Consider the following 15,705-nt stretch of genomic DNA (forward strand, 5'->3'; position numbering starts at 1 on the left):
TACCCAGAAAGTGCTGTCTCCTCCGTGAAGTAGCTGAACCCCCCAGGGGGAGAGCAAAGCATTTCAGGCATAGGGAACAGGCTCTGTAAAGTCAGGAACATGCCATGTGTGGGTAATGACAAGTATGTCAGTTTGATTGACAGCGGTGCATGAGAATGAGTAATGTGTCATTAGCTTGGAAAGGCAGTTTGAAAGCCAGATTTTGAGGTCTCTAAATGCCAAATAGAGGCTTTGCATTTTATCCTAGACATAATAGGTTTTTGAGGAAGGGAGTGATATTGTCAGATCTGTGCTTTAGGGACATCAAATTCACAGCTGTATGGAGGATGTATTAGAGAAGGGAATGGAGGGATACAGACTGAGAGAAATGATTATTAAATAGCCAAATATTGGGGAGGTCAAAGTTTAGTTCTCTGAAGGGCAGGGCTGATCAGGAGATGAAATCTTGGAGTTGTTGACCCACCCAAATAGAGAACCTTGCAGAGAATTTAATCTAAGATGTAATCCAGCCCATTCTGTTTTGTTCACATTGGGGTGGAAATAAATTCTGTTTAGATTGCACAAAGCTGGGAGTGGTCCATAAGTAAATGACACAGAGTGAAGGCCCCTAGCCCCTCATTAGAATAGGTCCATCTCTCTTTATAATATTCATTCTCTCATTACTTGTTAACCAGAATTAATAGCCACCCTCAGAAACACCCACTTTTCCAATTGCATATAAGCCTTGAGTGGGTTCTATGAGGGGTCTTTGGAATTAGAGAGTGCCACTGACACTTTTATTAATTATTGTTAGCATGATTAATAAAATGATTAATTACCCAGAAACAATGTCTCTCAAATTTTTTCTATACTACAAGACAGAGACCAAATAAGAGACCATGTCAGTAGTTTAGGGGGGAGTTGATAAGGGTCTAAACTGGGATGGTAACTCTGTGAGTATCTGAAAAGGGGACTTTTGATAGTGAAATGAATGGAGAATTATCCCCCTCAGTTTCTTGGGAAAATGGCAGCTCTTGTTTAAATATTGTTATTGCATTTCTGAGTATATATTTACTTTTTATTATAATTTCATTACTAAAAGAGAACTTTTATTTTCAATTTTCATTGGTTTAGTGTCATTCTTTAGTATGTGTTTATTTTTTACTATAATTTTGTTACTAGAATAGAACTGCCCCTCCCCATATTTATTAGCTTATTTTATTCTCTCCCTACTCCTGAAAAGTATAATATATTTTTAAAAGGGTTCTTTTTTTTTTTTTTAGTGAGGCAATTGGGGTTAAGTTACTTGCCCAGGGTCACACAGCTAGTAAGTGTTAAGTGTCTGAGCCCGGATTTGAACCCAGGTACTCCTGACTCCAGGGCCGGTGCTCTATCCACTGCGCCACCTAGCTGCCCCGGGTTCTTTTTTTTTTTTTTTAAATTGGAGAGATCCTTTCCCATTAAAAAGATGAAAAAAAAAGTTTAAATAAAAACTGTTAAGTATGTTGATATGAATTCATTTTTCTTTCCTGGTTAGTTCTGTATTTCAGAAGTACCAATGGAAGTGTCAAATGAGTTTGTTGAGGCTTGTTTCTGGTGAGGATTTAAGATGCCAAAACGTAATAGCCAGATTTCACAGATTCAGGGGAGATCTTAGACTTAGAAGTTAGTTAGGAAAAAAAGGGTTTTGAGATATTTGAGAGAGGGAGAACAAATCTAAATACCCACTGGTAGTGTTTCTTTCCTGACAACTGCTACTTTAAAAAACACTGTTGGGGCAGCTAGATGGCACAGTGGATAGAGCACCGGCCTTGGATTCAGGAGGACCTGAGTTCAAATCCGGCCTCAGACACTTAACACTTACTAGCTGTGTGACCCCGGGCAAGTCACTTAACCCCAATTGCCTCACAAAAAAACCAAAACAAAACACTGTTGTAGGGACTCCTTCCTTTATCAGTTTTGTCTTATGCGAAATACATTTTAGTTGCATTTATGTATAAAGATACAACTTTACTTAGGGACAGTAGAATCAGATAAATATTACTTAGGCCAGGGAAAAGGAAGCAGGTAGAAAACAAGGAAACAACATTTTGGGGGACGTGGAAGCTGAATGACTGTAGAGCCTATTTACTGTGAGCACCTTGTTCCATAGAATGCACACTTGTTACTTGTCTGGCAAAGGTTGCTGAAAAGTCTGGGGAAACGATTGCTTTTTCAGTTAGTTGGAGTTTGAATGGTATTTGTGCGTCGCTCTGCATGAAGTACATTTTAGCCAGTCTAGCCTCAAGCTCACCAACTGTTGGAAACTCATGTCTGGATCAAAATCACCTCCATAATAGTGTGGAAATAGGCCAAAGTTTCTGCTACAAGTATTGTACTTAGCTCTCTCGTCACAATATTTAAAGTGAATCAGGGGCAGTGAGGTGGTGCAGTGGATAAAGCACTGGCCCTGGATTCAGGAGTACCTGAGTTCAAATTTGACCTCAGATACTTGATACTTACTAGCTGTGTGACCCTGGGGAAGTCACTTAACCCTCACTGCCCCACAAAAAATAAAATAAAATAAAGTGAATCAGCATTTTTATGTTGTTTTTACTTCGTTTATTTATTTTACAGGCAACTGACTAGGTGGCACAGTGAATAGAAAGCTAGGCCTGGGGTTCAAATCTAGCCTCAGACGCTTACAAGTAGTGTGAGTCTGGGCAAGCCACTTCTTTCTGCCTCAGTTTCCTTATCTCTAGAATGGATTAATAATAACATTTAGGGGGGCGGCTAGGTGGCGCAGTGGATAAAGCACTGGCCCTGAATTCAGGAGTACCTGAGTTCAAATCTGGCCTCAGACACTTGACACTAGCTGTGTGACCCTGGGCAAGTCACTTAACCCCCATTGCCCCGCAAAAAACAAACAAAACAAAACAATAATAACATCTACCTTCCAGGGTTGTCGTGAAAATAAAATGAGATACTATAGGTTGTTCCAAAAATCTCAGGGCAGTTTAAGCTATTAAGACTTTAATATTATATTGAATGATTTAGAACAACATCAGATTTAATATTAAATATTAATTCATATCTATGTAGCAATAGAAATACTTAATTAGAAACTTTACTAGCTTATAACTGCACAAGACTTTTGGGACATTATATATTTATAAAGTTCTTTACAAACCTTAAATCTCTCTATAAATGCTAGTTATTGTTGTTGTTTCAGTAGCATCCATGCTTTGTCCATATTTAAAAGGTGACAACATGACCTTTTTAGCAAGAGAGTTTTGTTTTGGTAGAGGGAGTGAGGCAGGATGTCAGTGTCCTTTTTTGGCATTCATTCTTTTCCCTGAAACAGCAGGATGTTCCCATTTAAAACAGCTGTTTTCCTGAAAGTGATATAATCTATGTTGTAACATAGCACTTTTACAGAGAAAATAGCTGATTGGTTTACTCTGAGAGTTTCTTATTGCTTCATAAATATCCCATTTATTCTCTTTCTTATATTGGGTAACTTAATGTCCTTCATTAAGCTCTCCACTTTTAAGCATTTATTCGACCTTGGCTAGGTATGTTTTATAAAAGCATCTGGATCTGATGAGTATTAAATATGACATCTAGACTTTCTCACCTTTGGGAGATTTTTTTCTTTTTGACCAGGACAAATTTTTTCTTTTATATCAGGATAAATAATCCGCCTATCAATTGATAAATGCTCTTTGATTTATTTTTCTTGTAACACACATGTTCTGGTTTTGTTAACCATGTAGCTTGTGGTGAATTGTCATCGTTTCCATGCCCTTCCTCCCCCGTCCTCCCTACTTACTCTGATCCTAGCAACTATCAGTGTGACATAAGAGTGGGTGGAGAGAATCCAAGATATAACACTTTCCACATGTTGTTATTGTAAAGTAATTCAAGTGGGAGGGAGGCTTTTAAAATGACAAGGTAAAGCTTGGTCTTCTTGTCTGAGGGTTTGGGGTTTTTGTTTTTGTTTTGTTTTGTTTTTTTCCTGATTTTTAGACTTTAGAGGAGTTAGTGTTATTTTAAAGATAGATTCTGTCTCCAGATGTGAGCATAACTTCTACCCATGAATGAATGGAGCATTACTTAAAAAAAGAATAATGTAAACTTATTTTAAAATAGTACATTTTTATTGTTATCTTTTGTTTTCACATCATCTGTATTTCCCATTGTATATGTTCTCTCTCCCCCTCCCAGAGACCCATTCCTTACAACTGAGAATAAAAAAGAGGAAAAAAAAAATCCAGTTCAGCTAAACTTAATTATCATATCAAAAAAAGCCTGACATCATATGCATTGTTCCACACTGATGGCATCCCACTTCTGTAAAGAAGTTTGGGGAAGTATCTTCGAAAGTAAACTTTGAAGGTAGAGGCATTTTGGGTAATTTTAAATAAGGTTTAAGATTTCAGTTTGTCTTTCTTTTTCCAATTACAGATAACTAGACCTCACATTTTCCTCAGTAGTGTTATTCTGGCACATTGCCAAGTCCACATCTGACTTTTGTTAAATGTTTTACATTTTAGCTTTTTCCTCCATCTTAAGTGTGGAGAGTTTACCTATAGAGACTTAAAGGTTCTAGCAGTTAGGGTTTCACATGGTGTTCAAGCACTATACCTTATAACTTGCAAAGGAAATGACTGCATTGGGTACAGCTTTAGTTTAGTTTAGCTAGACTAGAGACAATTGTGTTTTCTTATCTGGGGAATAATCCTCTTTCCTCTTCAAGAGTTGGCCATTATTACTTTTTGCTTCCCTGCTGATGTGTGAGAGCTCTATGTTACTAGTTGTTTCTTTCCTACTCCCCCCCCCCCTTTTACATTTCCTAGCCTTGGTCATTCAAATTCAGTTTGACTGTATAATCCTAATAGTATTTTATTGGTATGTACTGTATGTATATAAATATTGTGTTTAGTTTTGAGTTGCCGGGAAGCAAATGACTTAAGACAATTCCAGGCCTGGCAAGTGCTTTCTGCTTAACCACCATTGGTGTTGAAACTAGAAACCGACTCAAAACTTGAAATTTTGTGGTTTGGATGTCAGAGTCTCTATGGAAGGAAGATTCTGTACTCTGTGCTTTGGACACAAGCCTGCATGAGGCAAATTAATTAATTAAATAAATTTAAATTCGAAGTGTCTTTGCTTAGAGAGAGAAAATCCAAAGGGGCAGAAATCCAGTTTACAATTTCCAAGTGTCAAGAACAAAGACAAATTCCATAATCAAGATGAAACCTAGGGATAAAGCCCAAGCAACTGTTTTGATTTACTGAACAAAACAATAGTCACTTAATTCTGGAGAATTAGATTCTTAAAACCATCCATTTCTTGAATCATTTCTTCTTTCAGCCCTAGCAAAGGTGAAGAAGAAATAATTCCATTAACTGAATTAATCAAAGATTTCTTCCCTCTTAGCTTGATCATTTACCCTAATCTGGTCAAGCCATAGGAAAGGGAGTACTGATTCTTATTTTGGGGGAATTTTACCTACAAGTGGAATAGAATTCTTCTTTGGGTTTTGTATTGTTTTCCCTTTGAAAAGGGTTAGGCCTTTGGCAAGGATATTAAAAGAATTTCAAGCCATGAGACATTGAGTACATTACAGATAATGTTTTCCACTTAGATGGGACCAAAGACTTCAGACTGAAGTATTGCCCTAATATTATTTTGTAACACATATACTAAAGAGGGAACAAAACAGGAAATACCCCTGCATGCTTCCATAGCACGTAACTAATGTCTAATGCTAAAAATTTAACTCTTTATAGATGTTGAAATATTTACATTCATTAAACAAAGCCAAAAGAGAAATTTGTAGCATAAATTATTAGGGTTAAGAAAGAAGGGAGGAACATTTGAAAAGTTTTTGTGTCATAAAATTATCACATCAAATACTTGATTTTTAGTATAAAAAACTCTTTGACCAGAGTTTAGTGTTTATGTATTCTTGGGGAAGCTCAGTTATTTAATTTTAAAAGTAGATCATAATATCAATTCCCTCTCTAATAATATGCCAAATCATAGCTTTAAAATAAAGTGGAAAATACAAAATATAATTGTTTGAGTCCTTCACTATAGTCTGTTAAAGATTTTTTAAAAAAGTGAAATGGTGGTATAGAGTGGTTTTCCACGAAGAATTTCAAAGCATTTTTTTACAGATAGTAACTCATCAATTCTCAGAAGGCCCTTGGGACAAAGGGAATGAATTTCATGTAATTGAAAGATGCTGGTCTCATAACTAATGATTAAAGTCCATTATTTCTTGCCTTGTCTCATATTGAACCCATACCAGCTTTTATTTGGACTCTTGTCCAGTATGGGTTGTATTACCAAACTGAACCCCTAGAGCTACCTCACTCTGCTACTCTGGATTTGGGCATCTGAACTCAACTCCATTTCCATCTGTTGAAGGCAAAGGCAGACATCACTTGGACCCTTCCAAATGGTACTTGTTTTTTTAATCAGATTGACTGACCAGTCAGTTTTCAGTGGTTCTTTTCTGCAGTTCAGCTCCAGTGGCCAGGGCTGGCTTTTTTCCTTATCTACAGAGGTTACACTCCTCAATGCTGGATGTAATCAAACCTTGGCTAGCCACTGGCTAACTGCCTTCTAATTACATCAGTTTTGATCAGATGACTTCTGAATATCTTGTAAAGGAGTAAACCGTGTGGGAACATCTTTGTACTTTGAAGACTTTAACACCTTGTTGTCTTTGTTCTTTGCTCTCATATTCTGTAGTTTCATCACTTGACTTGGGAGGAAATCACTTGATCAGGGATGACCTCATATATTGTCCCTTTTCTTGGGCCTCTCCTCCTGTGATATTTTTACGAAGGGGATTATGCTTCATCTTTGCCTTTTCCTCTATTTAAAAACCTAGTTGAACATGCAGTTCAAAGGGCTTTGTAATGATTAAGTTAGCTGGTAACCTATAAGTTTTGATTGCATGCTTAAATTAATAAGTTACATATATTTATGGGACGCATCTGTGTACCTCTCATTTCCCTTCACTATAAAATTCTTAAAGTCAGTGACTGTCTTTATCTTGTGCCTCATCTCCTAGGATAGGAGTATATATTACTCTTTCCAAAGATATTAATCACCTCTTGTTAAATTTGATAGCCTTTTCTCAATTCTTATGGTTCTTGACCTCTGTAGCACTGACGTGGCTGTCTATCTTCTCCTGAATACTTTATTCTCTCTGTTTTTGTGATACTGCTCTCTTGGTTTTTCTCCTGCCTGTCTAATTGTGTCTCCCTAGTCTCCTTTGCTGGATCATCCTTTGTATTCTACCCCCTAATTCTGGATGTGCCCTGGTGCTTCATGGCTCCTTGACTTTGGTCATTCACTTTGTGCTTTCTCTGGGTGACTTAATCTCTCATGGGTTCATTGATCATTTCTTTCTTTCTTTCTTTTCTTTTCTTTTTTTTTTCTTTTTGGTGAGGCAATTGGGGTTAAGTGACTTGCCCAGTGTCTGAGGCCAGATTTGAACTCAGGTCCTCCTGACTCCAGGGCCAGTGCTCTATCCACTGCACCACCTGGCTGCCCCTCATTGATGCAGATGATTCTAAGACCTTTAATTCTAGTTCTGATCTCGCAACTAAGCCCTAGTCCCAAAGCACCATCTGCCTATTAGAAGTTTCAAACTGGTATATTGTGTAGGCATCTTCAACTCAACATACCTAAAACAGAACTCATTGTTTTTTCTCCCCCAACCCATACCACTATAACATTTTTTCTATTTCTTTTGAGGATAGCAACATTATTTTAGTTCAACAAGGCCATCTCCATAATATCTTGTACATATCATATTAATAGGCTCTCATCATCTTTCACTTGGAATGTTAGACTTTTGGTCTCCTTATAGCAAGTCTCTCCACAAAGCTGCCAGTGTGATATTCCTATAAGCACAGCTATAACCATGTCTCTCCCCTGCTGGATAAACTCCAGTGACTCATTATTACAACTAGGATGAAATTCTCCTCTGTTTGGAATTTAAAGCCTTCACCACCTACCTTTCCAGGCTTATTATTTCTTCCCTTCATTTACTGGTCCAGACAAACTGACTTTGATGGCATTCCTCACACACAACATTCCATCTCCTATCTCCTTCTTTCTGCACAGACCATTCCCTAAGCCTGCTCCACTTTCCATTTAGATCACACTGGCCTATGTGTTCCTCTATCTCCTGCCTCTTTGCCTTTGCATGGGTGGTTGCCCCCCATCTGTGGAATGCAGTCCCTCCTCACTCCACCCCCCTTCTTAGAATCACTAGTTTCCTTTAAAGTACAGGTGAGCTTCCCACTTCCTACATGAGACCTTTCCTCATCCCTTTAGCTTGTAGTCCTTATCCCTTGAAATTACCTTATATTTATCCTCTACTAATTATATATGTGTGTGTGTGTATACACACACACACACACACACACACACACACACACACACATGTTGCTTCTATTGATAGAGTATAAGCTCCTTGAGGGTAGATTCTTCCTCCCCCCCCCCATCTGGCACAAAGTAGGAACTCAATGCTTGTTAATTGTTTAATTAATGGGGAGCTAAGTAAATGTTTGTTTAGGTGTATATAATAATGACTCCTAGCACTCTAAGACATAAAGGAGCCCACATTCCCCTACAAACACTCTCATAAAGCTCTCAGTGAACTAGGAGGAACAGTGATAAAGAAAACCAATGAGGGGCAGCTAAGTGGCACAGTGGATTAGAGCACCGGCACTGGAGTCAGGAGGACCTGAGTTCAAATCTGGCCTCAGACACTTAACACTTACTAAGCAGTGTGACCCTGGACAAGTCACTTAACCCCAACCACTTCACCCAAAAAACCAAAAAAACAATGAGAAATGACTCTAAGCACCATTGAATTCAAGACTTTGTAAGAAGACTGATAAAGACCTGTGGGGGCTCTGAGCAGAGAAAAAGGCAGATTAGGTGGTTACAAGGATAGGCCAGTGTCCAAGTAATTGAGGGGGCACTTGGAAAGCAAAGCCCTTGTGACCTCGTAGGAAGCCTGCTACCAGTGCAAACAAAACCCTGAAACTTCATAAGATGATAGGAAATATTAGTACAGAATCAAAAGATTGAAAAAAACAGAAGTATTAAAGACAGTTGACTAGAATAGAGGTCAAGGAGAGATAATATTTTTAAAAATTATACAATAATAATTTATTCTAAAAATAATTTTTATGATACTTTTTTATATCAACATAGTATCCCATGTATCCTTGTTCCTCCTCCTTTCAGAATACCAACCTAAAAGACAAGTAGATTTTTTTTTGTTGAGGAAAAAAAAACCTCAGCGCAACTGCTCATTGATATTTAATGATATTCATACATTATAATTTCAACAATAAATTTGCAATAAAATTACAATGACACACCTCCATCATGCAGAACAGATGATGAAACATACTTCCTCTGAGGAGAGATAATCTTAAGAATCATTGGACTCCCTAAAAATCATGATCAAAAAAGTCTAGAATGCCATATTTCAGAAAAGTCACACACATACAGTAGATGAGGACAAAGTGGAAATAGAAATAATCCAGTGATCATCTTCTGAAAGATATTCCAAAATGAACATTCTCAGCAATGTTATAGCCTAAATCTGGTGTTTCTAGGCCAAAGTAAAAAAAAAAATACAAGTATCTAGAAAGAAAAAGTACCAAGGAATCACAGCTAGAATCACCCAAGACTTGGAAGCTAATACTTCAAAGGAGAGAAAATTCTTGGAATATGTTTTTCCCAAAGATAAGAGATGAAGGTTTACCACCCAGGATATCTTATCCTGCCAAACTGAATATAATTGATAGGGGGTAAAAATGGAGTCTTAGTGGAATAGAGGACTTTCAAGTATTACTAGTGAAAAGACCAAAGCTGAATGGAACATTTGAAATTCATATTTAGGGTAACCAAGAAGGAATTAGAAAGGCAAATACATTTGGGATTTGGAAGGGGATATATGATGAGAAAGTACTTACATTCTAATGGGGGAGAGGAAAGAAGGATCCCTTCAAAACTCTAAAACGTATTGAAAGAATTTCTTATTTTTTGTCCCCATATTTCCTTTATATTTAGCAATATACTGTCTATGTACCAAACTTTTAACATTTATACTAAATTTCCTTTAGTGATGCTAGGTGTCTCTACTATTTTATAATAAATGTAAGATTCTCTTGTTATGTTTAAACTATTCAGGAATTTTTATCAGAATAACTAATAAAAATCTTTGAATGAGGAAAATTATAGAGCTATCTTTGAAATCTCAAACTTTACATCCTATAGGATAATTTTATTAGTAGAAAATTTTAAAGTTGATTTTCCTTTCATATTTTTCCTTTCTTATTTATACAAATAACATTTCCTTTAGGTCACAGGTCCTTCAGGTTGTGGCAAAACCCAGTTTTGTATGATGATGAGTGTCTTAGCCACATTGCCCACTGGCATGGGAGGATTAGAAGGGGCTGTTATATATATCGACACAGAGTCAGCATTTAGTGCGGAAAGGTAAGAGATTTTATTACTCATCTTAATCTAGTATATTTTTTAATGTTTTTGTTCCTTTTTAAAAATATGAGGCATATGAAACAGCTCATCTTTACCAATAACATAGAAAGCTGAACATATAGGTAGATACTGATTACAGTAACTTTCATTCTTTTTTTTTTTTTCTTTTTTGTGGGACAATGAGGGTTAAGTGACTTGCCCAGGGTCACACAGCTAGTGTCAAGTGCCTGAGGCTGGATTTGAACTCAGGTCCTCCTGAATCCAGGGTCGGTGCTTTATCCACTGTGCCACCTAGCTGCCCCCCAGTAACTTTCATTCTTAAAACTGCAAGCCCAGATTTTTCTCTCTTCCTTTTGGTGTGAATGAGACTTTCATACAGGCTCCAGTATCTCCCTGTTTGCTCTTCCTATGCCATCTACTACAGTGAGCTTATAAAAATGCACCTAGAATTAGGGAAACGGAGAGCACATGAGGACACAGTAGAGAAGGAAATTGAAAAAGGAGAAGAGAAAGGATGAGTCAGAAAGACAAAAAGGAAGCTGTTTTTGTTTCCCTTAAAATGGCAGGCATTTAATTTCTGGATCAAAGCCAAATGTGGTGAATAAAGTATTGTGCTTTTGCACTTAGTAGGTGTACCATAAATATTGATTGATTTAAAAATAAGTGATTGATCACAGCTGAGCCAGCATGAGAGTCTTTATTCTAGTGATAGTAAATAAGCCAGGTAGGGAAAATAAACTTACTTATTCTGATTTCCCTTTGATGGAAGGATCCGTGTAAGAAATGATCTCAGGAAGTGAGTTAGACCTCAAGAGCAAACTGAGACCTAACCTGATATTTTCTTCACTTGTCACTGCACCCAGACTTTCCTTTGTGAAATTTTATTTACTGTGTGATAGTCCTGTATTTTAGATTATTTCCCCCAATGGTTCTTGTCTTTCTTTGATCAGTGTGTTCAAAATAGAACTCATTATTTTCTACCAAAACCTACTTTTCTACTTAATTCCTCTGTTTCTGAGAAAGGTAACATAGGATTAGAACCTCATATCATATTCAGTTCTCTCCTCATCTTCACCCCATGTACTCAATCAGTCGCCACATCTTACTAACTTTACCTCTCACATTCATCCCCGTCTCTCTACTTGGCCAGTCTTTTAATTTAGACTCAGATTACCTCTTACTTGTACTACTGCCATAGACTACTAATAAATTTTGCTGCCTCTGGTCTCCTCACATTCTAATCCATACTTGACATAGCTACTGGGACCATGTTCATAACCTGCTCAAAAACCTGTGGCTTCTGTTATCTGTAGAATCAAATATAAACTTCTTTGCTAGATGTTTAAATCCCTTTACAACTGGGTTCCATCCTGCCTCCCCAGGCTTATTAGTGTGGAAGCAGACTAACTTTTCCTTTTAATCTCTTTTCCCTTTTAAAGTTATGAAATAATATTAAAATAGTTCTTTGGTCTGAAGTCTTTGATCTCAGTTGACTGAAAGATCTAATCAGTTTTAAAGAGAGGATGGTGCTGAGGAGATAGTATTCTGTTCTAAAGTCATTTTTAATTCATTGTGAAAGCCTTAGTTTCTTAAAATTTTAAAAAATATAATGTTTTAAAATTTCTGAAATAATTTCCTATATCCCTTACCTTTTCTACTCCTGGAGAGCCATCCCTTACAAACTTAATATTTTTTAAAAGGGAAGGGAAAACAATCAGCAAAATCAATGAATACATTGAAAAACTTTGAAAATATATGCATTGTTCCATACCCATGGGCTTCCTACCCTTGCAAAGGAGTGAGGAGAGGTATTGACTCATCTCTTTGCAATTTTCCAACATTCAGTTTCGATTGTTTTGTGTTTTTTTCATTTGCATTGTTTTAGTTGTGTGTTTTGTTTTCTTGATTCTGCTTACTATACTTTGCATCAGTTCATGTAAGTCCTTCCATGCTTCTCTGTGTTTATCACATTAGTTTCTTATAGCACAGTAATAATATTCTGTTACATTCACATACCATAATTTGTTTAGCCATTACTCCCTTCTTATCCTATATGTATCAATTTTTTTGTGTGTGGAAGCTTTTCAATTTTATGTAATCAAAACAATTGGTTTTATCTTTCGTAATTGCCTCTATATCTGTGAAAGGTATACAATCTGCTTTGATTCTAATATTTTTAATAGTGAGATCTTTAATATTAAGACCACATATCCATTTAAATTATTGTTGAATATGATATATGATGTTGATCTAAGACTAATTTCTACCAGACTACTTTTCAGTTTTCTCAGCAGTTCTTATTAAATAGTTTTTTTTAACCAGTCCAAAATGGTTTTGACAACTGTTTTGTGATATAATTGTGAGAGTCTAAAAGTGCTGTTTTCCCTTCATTAATTCCCTTTTCATTATTTCCCTTGATATTCTAGATCTTTTGATCCTTCATATAAATTTTGGTAGTTTATAAATTAACTTTGGTAGTGTCATTTTACTGTATTAGAGTGGCTCAGCCATGAACACTAATTATTTCTCTATCTATATTTAAGTTCTTTCTTTTTTTTTAATAGAATTTCAAAATATATGTAAAAACAAATTTTAACATCAATTTAAAAAAAAAATTGTTCCAACTTCTCTTCCTCCTCCATTCCCACCCCTCACCCACTAGAACTCAAGCATTTCAAAATAAGTTATACATGAGTAGTCATGGAAAACATTCCCACATTACCTAGGTTGTGAGAGAAAACAGTCAAAAAACTCCCAAATAAGTTCTTTATTTCTTTAGGCAGTACTTTGGTAGATGCACCCCAGATAACATGCATCTTGTAGTTGTTTTGAATGATATCTCCCTTTTTATTACTGCCTCTTAGATTATCTTATTCTTCTATATAAATGCGATCAGTTTTTGTGGTTTTATTTTGTAGCTTGCAACTTACTGAAGAAGCTACTACCTCAGTTAATATCTTTGCTAATTCCCTTGAATTTTTAGAGTAAACCATTACTTCATCAGCTAATAGGGATGGTTTTATTTCTTCTTTTCCTATCTTCATGCTTGTAGTTTTTTTCCTTTTGCTTTATTGTTATTATTAGCATTTCAAGAACTATATCAAATAATAGGAGAGAAAACAGGCATCCTTGCTTTACTCCTATATTATTGAGAAAGCTTTTACTGTATCTCTATCATATATGATGCTTCTTTTTGGTTTTAGATAATTTTTATGATATTAAAAGAAGATCCCCTTATGCTGTTTTTAAAATAGTGTTTTTTTAAAAATAAAAGTATAGTGTGTTTTTTTAAAGAATAAATGAGTATTATACTTTGTCAGAGGCTTTTTCTGTACCTGTTCAGATAATTATGTGGTTTTGTATATTTTAATTTTAATTTTGGTTATTGTGATTATATTTATTGTTTTCCTAATATTGAACTATCCTTTCATCCCTGATATAAATCCAACTTGATCATAATGAATGATTTTTGGGGGCAAATTTCTTATAGTTTAGCAGTATTATATTTAATTCAATATTCATTGATGACAATGGTCTATAATTCTTTATTTTATTCTTCCTTGGTTTAGATGTTAGGACTGTATTTGTCTCAGAAAAGAGTTTGGTAGAGTACTGTCATTGCTCGGTTTTGAGAATAATTTGCTTAGTGTTAGTGCTAATTTTCCTTTTATTTGTTTTTGTTTTTGTTTTTTGTTTTTGCAGGGCAATGAGGGTTAAGTGACTTGCCCAGGGTCACACAGCTGGTTAAGTGTCAAGTGTCTAAGGCTGGATTTGAACTCAGGTCCTCCTGAATCCAAGGCCAGTGCTTTATCCACTTAGCCACCTAGCTGCCCCTAATTGTCCTTTTTAAAGTTTTCTACAGTTCTCCTGTAAATCCATTGGGACCATTAGATTTTTTCCCCCATTGGTAATTCCTTTATAGCTAGTTCTGTTTCCTTGTTCTAGATTAGGTTATTTAAGATCTCCATTTTTCTTTTAGTTTAGATATTACATATTTTTGCATGTATTCCTCTATTTTTTTTTTTTTGCTTGTCTATTATCTCCCTGAATCTGTCTTCCTTCTCTCTTTTTTTTTTTTTCCGGGGCAATGGGGGTTAAGTGACTTGCCCAGGGTCACACAGCTAGTAAGTGTTAAGTGTCTGAGGCCGGATTTGAACCGAGGCACTCCTGCATCCAGGGCTGGTGCTTTAACCACTGCGCCATCTAGCTGCCCCCCTCTATTTCTTTTTGAAATTAACTTTGTTAGCACAAAATTGTACAGTAGGGCAGCTATGTATTGCTATGGATAGATTGCTGGGCCTGAAGTCAGAAAGATTTATCTTCTTGACTTCAGACACTTAGTAGCTGTGTGACCCCAGGTAAATCACTTAACCCTGTTTGCCTCAGTTTCTTTATCTATAAAATGAGCTGGAGAAGTAAATGACAAAATAGTGCATTATCTTTGCTAGGAAAATCCCAAACGGGTCACAGAGAGTTGGACATGACACAAATGACCAAAAAACAACAACAGAAAATTGTTCAATAGGTTCTGATAATTCTTTTTTATTTTTTCCTTGGATTTTTCAGATTTTACCTTGTTTACTTGCTATTTTATTTATTTGATTTTCTACTTTTTAATCATATTGGCTCACAGTTTATCAATTTTGTTAGTCTTTTTGAAGGACCGGCTTTCAAGTTTTATCATTCCTATAATCTTTCTGATTTCCAGTGTATTTATTTCTTTTAAAAATTTCAATATTTCTTGAGCTTATTTTGTGTTTATTTGCTTATCAGGTTTCTAATGTTTAAAAATACATATTCAGTACATTAATGCTCTTTTCCTAGTTTGTTAATGTATATTTTAGGGGCTATAATATTTCCACATGAGGACTGCTTTAGCTGCATCCCCCAAATCTTACTATTTGTCTTTAGCATTTCCTCTCATATAATTATTATTTTTTCCATGGTTTGTTCTTTTTCCACTCATTATTTAGTATCTCATTATTGTCTTTTTTATTGTGTTATGGTCTATAGAGAATGTCTTTTTAAAAACTTTTTAAAAACTGCCTTTTTACTTTTATTTGCACCATTGCTATACCCTGATTTTTTTTTTTTTGTAAAAATGCCATGTAGTACTGAGGAATACATATGTTCTTTTAAGAGTTTTATTTAGAAGACTCCGTAAGTCTTTTAGCTCTATTCAAGAATTTTTTCAATTCC

General features: G+C 35.7%; 1 protein-coding gene across 1 annotated transcript in view; it reads left to right on the forward strand.

Moving 5' to 3' along the window:
- The window catches only part of RAD51B (RAD51 paralog B), an 885,837-nt gene that overhangs the window by 17,520 nt on the left and 852,612 nt on the right, over positions 1 to 15,705 (forward strand). Inside the window, exon 5 of the mRNA XM_043986876.1 lies at positions 10,370 to 10,506. Within this exon, the coding sequence (XP_043842811.1) occupies positions 10,370 to 10,506 (137 nt within the window). The remainder of the gene's footprint in view (positions 1 to 10,369; positions 10,507 to 15,705) is intronic.

This window comes from Dromiciops gliroides, chromosome 2 (assembly GCF_019393635.1).
Source record: "Dromiciops gliroides isolate mDroGli1 chromosome 2, mDroGli1.pri, whole genome shotgun sequence".
NCBI lineage: Eukaryota > Metazoa > Chordata > Mammalia > Microbiotheria > Microbiotheriidae > Dromiciops > Dromiciops gliroides.